At 38.2% G+C, this 15,832-nt stretch overlaps 1 protein-coding gene across 1 annotated transcript in view; it reads left to right on the forward strand.

Moving 5' to 3' along the window:
* Positions 1-13,467, forward strand: part of LOC128547608 (uncharacterized) — a 35,797-nt gene extending 22,330 nt beyond the window's left edge. Inside the window, exons 9-11 of the mRNA XM_053520656.1 lie at positions 1,413-1,698; positions 9,810-10,020; positions 13,455-13,467. Coding sequence (XP_053376631.1) covers positions 1,413-1,698; positions 9,810-10,020; positions 13,455-13,467 — 510 coding nt within the window. The remainder of the gene's footprint in view (positions 1-1,412; positions 1,699-9,809; positions 10,021-13,454) is intronic.
* Positions 13,468-15,832: the final 2,365 nt, after the last annotated feature.

The following is a 15,832-nucleotide window of genomic DNA, read 5'->3' on the forward strand; positions in this document are numbered from 1 at the left end:
AAACGTAAACATAGATGAAAGTTATGCATATTAGCAGGCCCTTTCTCAGAAACTACAAAATCTGTTTCTCCTTGTCATCATGAAATGACCTCACAGAGTAGATTCCATAACTTTGATTTAAATTGATTATAAATGTATGCCCTATTTTAACAAAGGCATTTTGTAAAAGTTTTGCGAGCAAACACGTTTCTCAGAAACCTCTTAGACTAAATGTTTTCACATTCTTCACATCAGACACCTAATACGACCTCATAGTACAGGTTACATATCTTTGGCTTTCATTTTTATGCCCCCGGCATCTACTGATGCGGGAGGCATATAGTGATTGTCCTGTCCGTCCATCTTTCCGTTCGTTCGTTCGTCCGTCCGTACGAGGTTAACCAAACCGTTTCGTCTAGCATCAATACCCCTCACTAGAATGACTTGATACTAATGCAGATATAACCTGTGACCATTCCTCATATTCAGACATCACCTGACCCCAGTTTGACCTTTACCTTGACCTCATTTTGGACTTAGGTTGCTTTATATTGGCCATCTCTTGGTTAACCAAATGGGACCGTTTCGTCTAGCATTAATACCCCTTACTAGAATGACTTGATACTAATGCAGATGTAGCCTGTGACCATTCCTCATCTTCAAACATCACCTGACCTCAGTTTGACCTTGAACTTGACCTCATTTTGGACTTAGGTTGCTTTATATTGGCCATCTCTTGGTTAACCAAATGGGACCGTTTCGTCTAGCATTAATACCCCTTACTAGAATGACTTGATACTAATGCAGATGTAGCCTGTGACCATTCCTCATCTTCAAACATCACCTGACCTCAGTTTGACCTTGAACTTGACCATTCAATTTCAAATAGTCGGGCTGTCATTAGATAATTGTTTGTCACATTGTAGAGAAGTTCACTTGATGTATCTTCAACACATTTTCTCTGAGATTTACAGATAACTTCAATAATTTATTTAACTACCATTTCTTTTACCATACTTTTTTCAATTTATTTATCATAGAAGATCTTGATATTAAAAGAGGCCTCTATAACCGAGTGATTTTAAGGTCTCAGGCTTCAGATCACTTGCCTCTCAACGATGTTGGTTCGAGCCTCACTCGGGTCGATGCATTTTTCAAGCGAAGAAGCCATCAAGCTTGCTTACAGAAGATCGGTGGTTCTAGTCAGACGCCCGCCTGTGATGAAATAATGAACTTTGGGTCTCCACCACCAAGACTGGAAAGTTGCCAAATGACCTACAAACGTGTCGGTGTGACGTTAAACCCAACAAAACAACCCTTTTGTAAAATAATTTACAACTTAGGTCCTGCACGACTGACTGCATGCTTTTAAGGTTCTATGGAGTATGCCAGTGCCTCCCATCTTCTGATTTTATACCCGCATTTTCTTTCAGGTTCAAGCAGAAGATCCCGGCGGCGCCAATATGGGTTTCAGGTTTCCTGGTGGAATGAATCTCGGATATACTGTTCCGCTAGAAACAGGAAATTCCGTAAAACATCCGACTGTTGGTGGCCTTTCGTATACCTACAGGGTGGCGGCGAGAAATGTTTATTTTTGGCAGCCGATGTATGATGTCTTCGATAAATCTACTATATTTATCGCGGAATCGTTTGGCGGCGGAACAAATACTGAAATATCTAAGAGCGAGTCAGTCTACATCTATAGCTGGATCTACAACAGTAAGTCAGTCTACATCAATAGCTGGATCTACGACGGTAAGTCTAGCTGGATCTACGACGGTAAGTCAGTCTGCATCTATGGCTGGATCCACGACGGTAAGTCAGTCTACATCTATAGCTGAATCTATGACGGTAAGTCAGTCTACATCTATAGCTGGATCTACGACGGTAAGTCAGTCTGCATCTAAAGCTGGATCCACGACGGTAAGTCAGTCTACATCTAAAGCTAGATCCACGACGGTAAGTCAGTCTACATCTATAGCTGGATCTAGGACGGTAAGTCAGTTTACATCTATAGCTGGATCTACGACGGTAAGTCAGTCTACATCTATAGCTGGGTCCACGACGGTAAGTCAGTCCACATCTATAGCTGGATCCACGACGGTAAGTCATTCTACATCTATAGCTGGATCTACGACGGTAAGCCAGTCTACATCTATAGCTGGATCCACGACGGTAAGTGAGTCTACATCTATAGCTGGGTCTACGACGGTAAGTCAGTCTACATCTATAGCTGGATCTACGACGGTAAGTCAGTCTACACTGTAGCTGGATCTACGACGGTTAGTCAGTCTACATCTATAGCTGGATCCACGACGGTAAGTCAGTCTACATCTAAAACTGGATCTACGACGGTAAATAGCTGGATCTACGACGGTAAGTCAGTCTACATCTATAGCTGGATCCACGACGGTAAGTCAGTCTACATCTATAGCTGGATCTACGACGGTAAGTCAGTCTACATCTATAGCTGGATCTACGACGGTAGGTCAGTCTACATCTATAGCTGGATCCACCACGGTAAGTCAGTCTACATCTAAAGCTGGATCTACGACGGTAAGTCATTCTACATCTAAAGCTGTGTCCACGACGTTAAGTCAGTCTACATCTATAGCTGGATCCACGACGGTAAGTCAGTCTACATCTATAGCTGGATCTACGACGGTAAGTCAGTCTACATCTATAGCTGGATCCACGACGGTAAGTCAGTCTACATCTATAGCTGGATCCACGATGGTAAGTCATTCTACATCTATAGCTGGATCTACGACGGTAAGTCGGTCTACATCTATAGCTGGATCACGACGGTAAGACGGCATCGAATGACTGATTGTCAGTATGAAAATGTTTTCGATTAGGAACTGAATTTTGTCCCGCGTATGTTAAGACAAGAAGAGCTCACATTAGTGGCCATCTGGTTAATGATAGGAAATAGTGCGTTTCTTCTAGGAGTAACAGATTTTTTCCATGAGTAACAGAATTTCAAAAAAAAAAATACCAAGGCTATAGGTCTGTACAACCTTTAGATAGAGAACCTAAGAGATCCATGCATTAGAATATCTTTAAATTCAATAAATATATCATAGTTTTAATCTTTTTAAAGTCAGAAAAGTGGATTTGCCGATTATGTTAAATAATGACTTTTTACTACAATTATAACAACTTAAGTACGAGAGAACATTTGATATGTGCCTTGAGAAAACCAACATAATGGGTTTGCGACCAGCATGGATCCAGACCAGCCTGCGCATCCGCGCAGTCTGGTCAGGATCCATGCTGTTCGCTTTTAAAGCCTACTGCAATTAGAGAAACCATTAGCGAACAGCATGGATCCAGACCAGACTGCGGATGCGCAGGCTGGTCTGGATCCATGCTTGTCGCAAACCCACTATGTTGATTTTCTCATGGCGCGGCTCATTTATTGCCAGGGGGATTCATTAACAATAAAAGATTTATATACTTTCCAAAATTGCGACTATTTTTTTCAAAATTTCAATTTGTGTCTTGCCGTTTTATTCTCAGATTTTTACACGTTCGTCTGTAAAATGCCAAAAGAGGTTAAAATGAATAAGCTTCCCATGAATACATTTAAACTTCTGCGTCAGGAAGGTATTTTACTGACTCTAAAAATAGATGCATCTACCATGTGCGTGAAATTAGCCAGAGTAGCCAGAGTTCAGCCAGAGTTCAGCCAGAGTAGCCAGAGTTCAGTCAGAGTTCAGCCAGAGTTTAGCCAGAGTAGCCAGAGAAGTCAAAACTCTGGTTACTCTGGCTGGCCAGAGAAGCCAGAGTTCAGCCAGAGAAGTCAAAACTCTGGTTACTCTGGCTGGCCAGAGTAGCCAGAGTTCAGCCAGAGAAGTCATAACTCTGGTTACTCTGGCTGGCCAGAGTAGCCAGAGTTCAGCCAGAGAAGTCATAACTCAGGTTACTCTGGCTGGCCAGAGTAGTCAGAGTTCAGTCAGAGTAGCCATAATTCTGGTTACTCTGGCTAGCCAGAGTAGCCAGAGTTCAGCAGGAGTAGCCAGAACTCTGGTTAGTTACTCTGGCTGGCCAGAGTAGCCAGAGTTAAGCAAGAGTTCATCCAGTATCCAGAACTCTGGTTACTCTGGCTGGCCAGAGTAGCCATAATTCAACCAGAGTAGGCAGAGTTTCTAGATTTTTAACATGTTCTGGCTACTCTGTTCAGCCAAAGTAGCAACAGTAGCCCGAGTCACCAGGATATCATTTGCTCTGGTCACTCTGGCTGTTTCTAACAGAGTAGCCAGAGTTCAGCCAGAGAAGCTAGAGTTTCTAGGATTTTAACATGTTCTGGCTACTCTGATCAGCCAGACTAGCCAGTGTAGCCAGAGTAACCAGGTACCATGTATTTTCAGTCTTAGCTTAGTTTAATTATGAAACTTAATATGTCATCTCTATCTAAATAGCATATTTAAAACTGAATTTCAAGTTATTAACTATTTTCAAGTGGTTAATTAAAGTAGCTCTGGTTACTCTGGCTGGCCAGAGTAGCCAGAGTTTCTAGGGTTTTAACATGTTCTGGCTACTCTGGTCAGCAAGAGTAGCCAGAGTAATCAGGTCCCGTGTTCGCAAAACATTTTCAGTCTTAGCTGAATTCGATCTTGAAACTTAGTATGTTATTTCTTTCTAAACAGCATGTTTAAAACTGAATTTCAAGTTAATAACTATTTTCAGTTGGCTATTTATAGTAGCCAGAGAAGCCAGAACTCTGGTAACTCTGGCTGGCAAGAGTAGGCAGAGTTCAGCCAGAGTAGCCAGAAGTCTGATTACTCTGGCTGGCCAGAGTAACCAGAGTTCAGCCAGAGTAACACGACTTTATTAGGATTTTAACATGTTCTGGCTACTCATACCAAAGCAGCGTAACATCAATGTTTGAAACTTAATGGCAGACACTAGAACATAGAAGAATACATGCATCCCGATTAATGTTATACAAATAACCATTAATCAAATCATTCACTTTCAGTTTTAATATTGCATATGCCATATTTTTATGATTTACCTACATATCTGCGATATGTCACATGTTTAATTGTTAAGCGCCCTTGAACGTATATTTTATATTAAATGGGCGCTCAACAAATTTGGATTAGTAATAATAATAATAATAATAATGATGATAATAATCTCATATACTAAGTTTTTTCTGCAATGGATGCAATATGGTTTACAGTATTCTAATTGTGGGCGAACGTATGTTTTTAGGCAGTTTCTTTAATATTATTGTTATAAAATTGTACATATTTTTGTATAAATCTGAGAGTGTTACTAGCTTTTGAAGATGTAATATTTCAGTAAGTGTTTCAAAGTTAAGACATCACTAAGATATTAAGCATTTTCTGTAGTTTTTAGGTCTGATTAAGTAATATATATGGTAAGATGATATTTTTTTTTTTTTTGAGATTCCTATTACTTCGCATTTACAGGATTGAATTCCATAGACCAGTTACGTTCCATTATTCTAATTTTGTCAAATCATCTTGAACTTTGTAAGAGTCTATTAACGAGTCTATGTTGAGGTATATGATAGTGTCATCAGCAAATAAGCGTATTCTGGCTTTAACAGAGTCAGGAAGGTCATTGATAAAATAAAGAAAGAGACAAGGACCCAACACTGAACCTTGAGGAATCCCCTGAAAGAACTGGTAAAGTGTGTGAGCCTTCAATTACTACAGATTGAGAACGGTTACTAAGGAAATTGAATCCAGGATAGAGAGATTCTATCGACACAAAGTTTCACGATTTTATAGAGAATCTTGTCGAAAGTTTTCTAGAAATCCATTACAATGAGACCTGTTTGTTTCCAGATTGGAAATTGTCAAAAGTTTTTGTTTAAAGGATATAGGTGAGCCTCACAGCTATGTTTGGAACGGAAGCTATATTGGAAAGGTGTGAGAAGATTGTTGACTATTTGGGTTCTCTCAGGGTTTTTTTTTGTGTTTTATGTATCAAGTGATTCATAAAACGGACTTCTGCCAGAGTAGCCAGAGTTTCTAGGGCTTTAACATGTTGCGAAATGACCCTTTTTTGTACCCTCAGGGTTTTTTAGTGTTTCATGTATCAAAGTGTTTCATCAAACGGACTTCAAAGAATAGTCTTATCATTTAGCAGTCCTATAACTGTTTAATCCGAACACAGTGAGTATCGTTTCATACACATACACAAGTGATACCGAGTTAATACAACATGGAATGTTGATTGTCTGATGGCATAAGGTGACCACAATCAATTTTTGAATGGCATTTTGCGTTTTGATTTCATGCCACAGGTACCTACCTTTTTCCAAGGGTTTAGATGAAATACCATTATTAAGCCGCTTTAAGTGTATGTGTTCACATGTCAACATTTCGTCAACTTCCACAACTTTAATATGCAAATTTCAGGAATTGGTTGTCAACATGTATGAAAAATTTATTCTCCAATTTCTTTATATTATCGTTATGTCTTCAAGTTAATTTATTTGGTACAAATTCAAGGCAAACACTGAAGTTAAATAAATACAAAACAAGAAGCCTTCAAATAAATATTCTTTATTTTTACACTCAAAGTTATATGGAATTCACTGAAATTGTTTATGATATCAGTATAAACTACAGGACATTTGTGGTCCTGAATCGCTTACCTGGACTTTGTGGGATATGACAGTCATAGTAAAAATTCACAATCTGTAATTGTCAACTCTAAATTCTGGGTATTCTGGAAATTTTAAACTTATATTGTATAAGATTAAAGTATACTTGATAATCCACAGAGAGAGACTTATATTGCCCCGGGGGTGGTGATTCAATCAAGTTTGAAAGAACTCCATTATACATTTTGCTAATTTACATGCAAACTATTTCAGCTCTTACCCTTGTGGCTCTGAAAGATGTTTGTTATGTAAGTAAATCATGTTTTTTTCTATGTAAAACTTATGTAGGATCCATTTTGACTCTGGGGTATTGGTTTGAACATGTAAAATATCTTTACTCTTGTCATTGCAATTCTTATGAGAAGATTTTAAAAGATTTTCCTGAAAGACTTTGCAAGGCGTGTTTTAAAGACTTTCAATCTACCATAAATATATAGACCTGTCCGCTTTAATCTTTGTGAATTTCAGCCTTCATATACCACACACACAAAACGCAACAGGTCTAACTTTTTATTTACATTATAATTATATACAACAGTTAGTGCAGCCTAATCATGTATAATATGATTTTTATGAAAAAGGGTCATACATTTTAAAAATGGCTGTAGTTTACATGTTTGTCTGTATTTTCTCTGGCTTTTCTGGCCAGCCAGAGTAACCAGAACCCGTGCGCATTTCAGTTATTCCTGGTTACTCTGGCCAGCCAGAGTAGCCAGACTATGTGAAAATTATTAGACAGACTGTCCTGGTCAGCAAAAGTAACCAGAGTTCTGATTAATCTGGCTACTCTGGCAACAGGTTTTACTGTATTTTCTTTGGCTATTTCTGATTAGCAGGGTAGCTTGTACCAATGGCCATCTCGAAAATTCTGGCTGTTCTGGCTAGCCAGAGTAGCCAGACCAAATGAAATCATGGTCACTCTGACTACTCTGGCTGACAGACTAGCTAGAACATATTAAAATCCTAGAACGTCTGGCTACTCTGGCTGCAGTCTAAAAGATAAGACAATTCTTTGAAGTCCGTTTTATGAATCACTTGATATATATAAAACACTCAAAAATCAAACCTGAGAGAACCAAAAGGGTCATTTCGCAATAGGTATTACAGTATTTTCTCTGGCTATTCGGGCTAGCCTAGGTAGCTAGAACCAATGGACATTTCGGAAATTCTGGCTGTTCTGCCTAACCAAAGTAGCCAGAGAAATTGACATCCTGGTTATTCGGCTACTCTGGCCAGCCAGAGCAACCAGGTTTCTGGCTACTCTGGCTGAACTCTGGATATTCTGGCCAGCCAGAGTAACCAGGACTGGCTACTCTGGCTGAACTCTGGCTACTCTGGCTAAACTCTGGCTGAACTCTGGCCAGCCATAGTGACCAGAGTCCTGGCTACTCTGGCTACTCTAAATAGCCACTTGAAGATAGGTATTAACTTAAAATTCAGTTCTGAACATGCTATTTAGATAGAAATGACATATGAGTCGTGCCATGAGAAAACCAACATAGTGGGTTTGAGACCATAATGGATCCAGACCAGCCTGTGCGTCAGGATCCATACTGTTCGCTAACAGTTTCTCAAAGTCCAATACGCTTTAAAAGCGAACAACATGGAGGCTGACAAACCTGCAACGTATGCGCAGCCTGGTCTGGATCCATGCTGGTCCCAAAGCCACTATGTTTGTTTTCTTATGGCACGGCTCAATTATTAAATTTCATAATCAAATCCAGCTAAGACTGAAAAACTTTTGTGAACATGGGACCTGGTTACTCTGGCTACTCTGGCTGACCAGATTTGCAAAAACATGTTAAAATCTTACAAACTCTGGCTTCTCTGGCCAGCCAAAGTAACCAGAGCAAAAGGAATCCTGGTGACTCGGGCTGACCAGAGTAGTCAGAACATGTTAAAATCCTAGAAACTCTTCCTACTATGGCTGAACTTTGGCTGAACTCTGGCTACTCTGGCTGAACTCTGGCTACTCTGGCCAGCCTGAGTAACAAGGGTTCTGGCTACTCTGGCTACTCTAGATTAACCAGAGTTCTAGCTACTCTGGCTACTCTAAATAGCCACTTAAAAATAGTAATTAACTTGAAATTCAGTTTAAACATGCTATTTAGATAGAAATTACATATTAAGTTTCATAATCAAATTCAGCTAAGACGGAAAATGTTTTGTGAACCAGGTTACTCTGCCTGCTCTTTAAATCCTAGAAACTCTGGCTACTCTGGCCAGACTAACCAAAGCAAATAAAATCCAGGTGACTCGGGCTATTTTGGATACTATGGCTGACCAGAGTAGCCAGAACATTTTAACATCCTACAAACTCTGGCTTTTCTTGCTGAACTCTGGCTTCTCTGGCCAGCCAGGGTAACTAGAGTTCTGGCTATTCTGGCTGAACTCTGGCTACTCTGGCCAGCCAGGGTAACTAGAGTTCTGGCTACTCTGGCTGAACTCTGGCTACTCTGGCCAGCCAGAGTAACTAGAGTTCTGGCTACTCTGGCTGAACTCTGGCTGAACTCTGGCTACTCTGGCCAGCCAGAGTAACCACAGTTATGACTTCTCTGGCTGAACTCTGGCTACTCTGGCTAGCCAGAGTAACCAGAGTTTTGACTTCTCTGGCTACTCTGGCTAAACTCTGGCTGAACTCTGGCTACTCTGGCTGAACTCTGGCCAAACTCTGGCTGAACTCTGGCTAATCTGGCTGAACTCTGGCCGAACTCTGGCTGAACTCTGGCTACTCTGGCTACTCTGGCTGCTCTGGCTAATTTCACGCACATGCATCTACCTTCACATTCGTATATGACACTGATAGGTAGTAGGTACCTAACATGCAGGTACTCGAACGAGGGTCACAGCGTAACATAATGTCTATATATACTTTACAATACACTCTCATTCTTACATGTCTGAACTATCTTATCATCTAGAGCATTTATAAAAAACTGGATGTTTGTTTTAAACTTTAGCCACGGGACCTGTGTATAATATTGGTATATCGTCTGGCCGTAGGGGCTCGAACAAGGCCGGATACTTTGCACAATTTACGATGCATAAAGAGACTCCCACTTTATATGTAATGTATGTAAATTCATAAATTCTACATATTTTTGTTTGGTCTTTTTCCATTTCTGAATGTGATTATGAATAAAGGAGAATTTAAATTGAATATACTAAACATTTATAACAGAAAATGGTGGATGTCCGGCACCGGTCATTCCAAATGGAATTGTAGACATGCCAGTCAACGGAACGTCAACTGGCGCACGTGCAGAAGTACGTTATGAGGAGGAATTTATGCTTTCACCGGAAGATACGTTTAACTTTTACGACGAAAAGTTAACAATAACTTGCAATAAGTTTGGATACTGGGAGAAATATGCCCAGATGTATGCCCAAAGGTAAATTACACACATATCTTCTATTTATTTTTTGTTTGTCTACGCATGCCTGAATATGTATGAACCGTGATGTCGGATTTCCTTATATGGAGGTGTTACTACGAAACCGTTTTTGAAATGAATGACTCGATTTACGACACAGATTATTGACTGACGATGTATGTTGTTATCTCCCGCTGATAAAATCTGGAGACTGGTATTGAAATGGCGTTGTCCGTGCGTGCGTGCGTCCGTCCGTCCGTCCGCACGGACAAGACCAAACCTATATGCCCCCACCACTCATGGGGGGGGGGGGGGGGGGGGGGTAGTGGGGCACAAAAAGAAATAAATAAAAAGAATGTTTTTTTTTGGTGGGGGTTGAGAGGGGTTGGGGTGTGGACCAAGGCAAGGTGGTGACCAGGTGTGGGTTACACAATTCACATGTTTATAATAAATATTCATGGAAAAGAATGAAAGAAGTTTAATGAAATTCTACCACTTGGTTGGTTTGTTATGTACAAATCTGTGGATTTTTAAACAATTAAAGGGCAATAACTCTAGGGAAATTGAATAAAATAATTGACGGGCATCATCGCAGTATGTTGGGTTATGTTTATTTCAAGTTTCATGAAATTCTACCTGCTATTTACTGAGAAATGGCTGCGGACGGACATTTTTGGTCATTTTTCATTAAGTCAAGGGCAATAATTGACCAATCCAAAACAAAATTGACGGGCATCATCGCAGTATGATGGTTCATGTTCTTATTTCAAGTTTCATGAAATTCTACCTGCTAGTTACTGAGAAATGGATGCGGACGGACGCACGCATGCACGTCCGTGCGTCCGAAGTTCGTGACGCGCCTAGCTCGAAAAGTATTTGATATAAATTGATGAAACCGTGCATGAGTCTTTATCATGATATGAACTCGCGCACCTACTATTTTTCGTCTGGCCTTGCCCCCAATTTCAGAGTTATGGCCCCTGAAATAGTCAAAAATGCACATTTTTACCTTGTGACACGCCTAGCTCAAAAAGTATTTGATATTGATTCATGAAACCTTGCATGAGTCTTAATCATGATATGAACTTGCGCATCTTATATTTTTCATTTGGGTCCACCCCCTATTTTCAGAGTTATGGCCCCTGAAATAGTACAAAATGCACATTTTTACCTTGTGACATGCCTAGCGCAAAAAGTATTTGATATAGATTTATGAAAACTTGCTGAGTCTTAATCATGATATGAACTTTTGGCCACCTTCTATTTTCATTTGGGTCGGCCCCTGTTTTTAGAGTAATGGCCCCTGAAATATCAAAAATGTACATTTTCCCCTTGTGGCAACCTAGCTAGGACCAGAAAATAAACTATAGAGTCAGAGTATGGGATTTACAGACTGCCACTGCCAAACGCCACTACGATAGAATGATAAAATCGTGAAGCGTAAAACGCAACCAAGCACACTAATAGCAGACTTGGTACGATTGAGCCTGTTTATGAGTGGCAGCAGACTTGTTACGACTGAGTCTGTTTACAAGTGGCAGCAGATTTGGTACGACTGAACATACTTCACCATAATCTTGCTCTTCAACCCTGTTTTTATCTTTTAAATCGCTATAACAAATTTTCCTTACGCGCACGAAAGTGTCTACGTCCCTCTGAAGGGATGCAGGGTATCGGATGATAGATATACTAATGAATGCAACTGTCAGAATATAAAAAACATCAGTTAACTTAATATGATAAAGCTACGGTGTTCTGTTGGGGCCATCGCAGTTTCGCGTTGTCGTCCTAAGGGCGAAATCGCGAAAACACGATATTTTTACGCGAAAACGCGATACTTTAACGCGAAAACACGAAGCTATAACGTGAAAACACGAAGCAAAATATATCGCGTTTTCGCGCTGTTAATTTCGCGTTTTCGCCCTCGATCTGCCATCGTCTTTTCGTGTTTTCGCCTTCGTGGCAAGTAGGGCAAAAACACGAAAACACGATATTGATAGCGCGAAAACGCGATATTTTTTTGTATCGTGTTTTCGCGATCTTGTATCGTGTTTTCGCGTTTTTCGCCCTTTCAACTGGAAAGGCGAAAACAAGATGTTTAAATATCATAATTTCGCCTTTCGGTTGAACTTGCGCAAATGCTTGCAAGACATTTCGAGAGACCGTAAATTCGACCCCGATACATTTCAACCCCAACTCCTTGGATATTTCGACCCCTCCTTGGACATTTCAACCCAAGTCTAATCCCTTTTTTTGACACCTCTTCTGTGATATGCATGGAGGTTAAAATATGTAGCAGTGCATTTATTAATCCATTTTAGAGTTAATTGATAAAGATAATAATTGACTGTATGTATAACATGTAATAGAATGATGAAATCGGGATTGAGTTGATCTTTTCTTTTGAAGGTGAAATAGGTTTTGGTTTTCTTAATATTAAGATAACTGTTATTCAATATTATGCTTGTATATTGCTTGCTCGCCCGTCTAACTTTTCGTCAGTCAAATAAGGTAGAACTTGCTATGACTTTATTAAATGTGTTTTACATGATATCTGTTTTATAATTAGAAGGTAGTCTGAAGGATATACTTTCTACCAGTTTACAAGTATTTATTTAGAGCAGAGAAATATCTCTAAATGTATTCCTCACTTTTGTATTAAGTAAATATATGTAAATACTGTGTGAATCTAAACGATGCTTTTGTTGAAGAACACGCACTAAGTGTATAAAACGGCAATGTTTAGCCGCATCTGCACTTAGAAAATGGTAACGTACTAATAGAATAACAAATCAAATTATCAAGTTTAAAATGTCCCGTCAAAATCTCAAGTTAACCTGCACCCCACCCCTCCCCCACCCCCAACACACCGAAATAAAAGAAATAATAACATTTGGATTGGCGAGAAACACAATGGCACACTTTTACATTATTGTGGATTAAAGTCATACTGCTTCTCGAACAGCTACAAGGTCAGAAAAAGATAGAAACTGGTAAAGCTCTGCATGCCGGGAGTCAGTTATAGTTTTCATACGACGCTGTATTTAGTCAGAAAAATGCTTGCATTCAGATTTACAACAGAATAAAAATATTGAACAGTTTGCAATTATGTGAAATTAAACTTGTTTCTTTTACATGTTAATACTACTGATAGAAATAGAATAACCACCCAAATCGCATCAATACTTGATTTGCAAACAGTATAAATAGCACGTCGGCTTGAGTTTCGTGATCAGTTGAGAATAAGCCCAGTAGATGTAGTATATGTAGACAGACATACAAACTGACAGACAAAACGACAGACAAAACGACACACAATACATGGATAAAATATAGAGAGAGCATTTTATGACACTGGGCTTATTTTTTCATTTCAAGGACAAACTATCGCAGATTCCATCTGTAGTAAAGAACATACAAATATATTTATGTTTGTATGTCATTTACTACAGATGGAATCTGTGATAGTTTGTCCTTGAAATGAAAAAACTATCCTGTGACAACTAACGGGAGATAAAAGAAGCAATTCCAGATTGGGGCAGATGTTATTTATTATATGCATGACGATGTACCATGTATAAGTCTTTAATAAAATTCTGTCGAGTATTATTTAAAGGTTTGGACCAAAGAAGTGTCAAATAAGGAAAGTTGAAAAAAACACATCATTTTCAAATTTTGAATGTGTTGATGTGTATATAATCAGAGAGTATCCAAACGTTCTGAAAAAATGGTAAAACACACACATTTAAAATAGGACTAATTGCTTTATTGTTCCTGTTTTATTTGTAAAAACATTCGTGAAAATTGGTATCCTTCTTCTCGGCCTTTTCGAAAAAAAAGTGACCGAAAGGAATGTGAACGTGATTTTAAGATAAACATGTATTCAAGTTAATTCTATTCATTATTTATTTGGTTGTTGTTGGCGTAGTCCTAGCTAGTTCAATCCATTGCTAATCGATCATAAGTGAAGCAAAATTTGAATTTTGAGACACATTTTCATTTCCAAGACAAGGCCTAGGAACCGTTGTAAAATTGCATTGTTTTACAAATAGGTGACTTTAATTCAGTTAAATGTCCAGATCTTATTTGGAAAGAAGGGTAATGGCAGAGTCATTTTGTTCTTGTTATGTTTGAATGAAATTATAACATTTGAATATGCAAATGAACAATTTTAAGCATGGTTCTACATAAACGAGTTCTGCACAATTTTATAAACCGAAAGTAATGAAGTAACTTCGTTGTTTTGGATAACATTAAATATAGCCTAGACTCGTCATATATGATCGAAAATCTATGTATGAATTATTGGTGTTCATGCGTATAATAAATGAAATTGTCACTTTTTTTCTAAAAATGTAATTGTTAAAATGTTGACAAATTAAATAATTCCAATAATGTTTTCAAATCCGAGACAGAAAGATTAGACATATATCATATCTAAAAAAGCACATATAAATAAACATTCTATTTGGCTATATATTCCAATTTATATGTACACAATTCAAAACGGTGATGAGAAGTTTAAATAAAATCTGCAATGTAGAAAGTTTTCTGCTTGAAAAATGTTATCGAATATCTTGTGTTTTACTTTGTATACATACTTCGTGTTACAATTTTCTCTGAAAAGGTCACATGTCCTACTGAACATCTTTAAATACACTTTAAAATAGCTTGGCTATAAATCTATATGCGCATTTTTAATACCAAATAAATGATATGTTATGTTACATTTGTGACTGGAAAAGTGGATCTGTTGCCGATACGAAAGAAAACACCAAATATCCTGAGATTGCGTCTCTCGAATTTACGGTCTCTCGAAATGCCTTGCAAGCGTTTGAAGGCGAACATCCCCAACTTTGAGCGTGAAATATACGAGAACCGCAACTCCTGTCGGTATTGATTTTTTGCCTTGTGCGCCGTTGTAGTTGTTTCCCTTTACACCAAATTATCGATAAACCTGCTGTCTGGCATATATAGGTAAACTCGGCTCTGAGCAACGCGTCTTGGTTAGATATGATAAGTATTGAAGTATGAAAATTAAAGCAGAATATAACACATCTTTAAGCTACTGTAATTAATTGTATTTCATGGACTTTGCTAGATACCGAAATTATTGTTCCATGAGTTATAAATAATTATATATCAAACAATAAGTAAAATGTATGATTTTACGGTAAAAATACTTGTTCATCATGCGTACGTAATGTGTATTTTGTGCCATGTATATGCTGGGTGAAGTTTTAAGTTTCGTTGAATGCATGGGCCGAAAATATAAAAATAAAAAATGCCACTTTTTAGTGGTAAAGGATAAAGCATCACACAAAACAATTCCTTTTCTTTCAATTCCCTTTTGAAAGCTTTCCCCTTTTTGCTGTCAAGCGTAGTGTTGTAAAATTATGTTCTCGTGTTATTTTATTTTTTATTTTTTTATTTTGTTTTTTTTTTTTCAAATTTATCGCCCTGAAAATTTCGATTTTGACAATTACTGCATATTGACTGTAAATGTTTTACGCGTGATGTTTTATGGACCTTTGCGAATACACCGGATGGAGACAAGCTAAACACCCCAGGCTACGTTAATTACCCCCAAAATATGTCTGTAATAAAAACCATCAACTGAGACATAAAGTAGAGATGTTCTGTCATATATATCTTCTTATAGCTTAAACGATAAAACAAGATATTTATTTATTAAATTATCTAACGGCAAATTGATCATAGATGTACTTTTTTTACTTATTATACTTTTTTTTCATACAATTTTAGATGGATGTAGAAATATTATAAAAGAAATTTAGGTGACAGTTAAACAGTTTGTTTCAGAATAGTT

This window comes from Mercenaria mercenaria, chromosome 12 (assembly GCF_021730395.1).
Source record: "Mercenaria mercenaria strain notata chromosome 12, MADL_Memer_1, whole genome shotgun sequence".
Classification (NCBI taxonomy): Eukaryota; Metazoa; Mollusca; class Bivalvia; order Venerida; family Veneridae; genus Mercenaria; species Mercenaria mercenaria.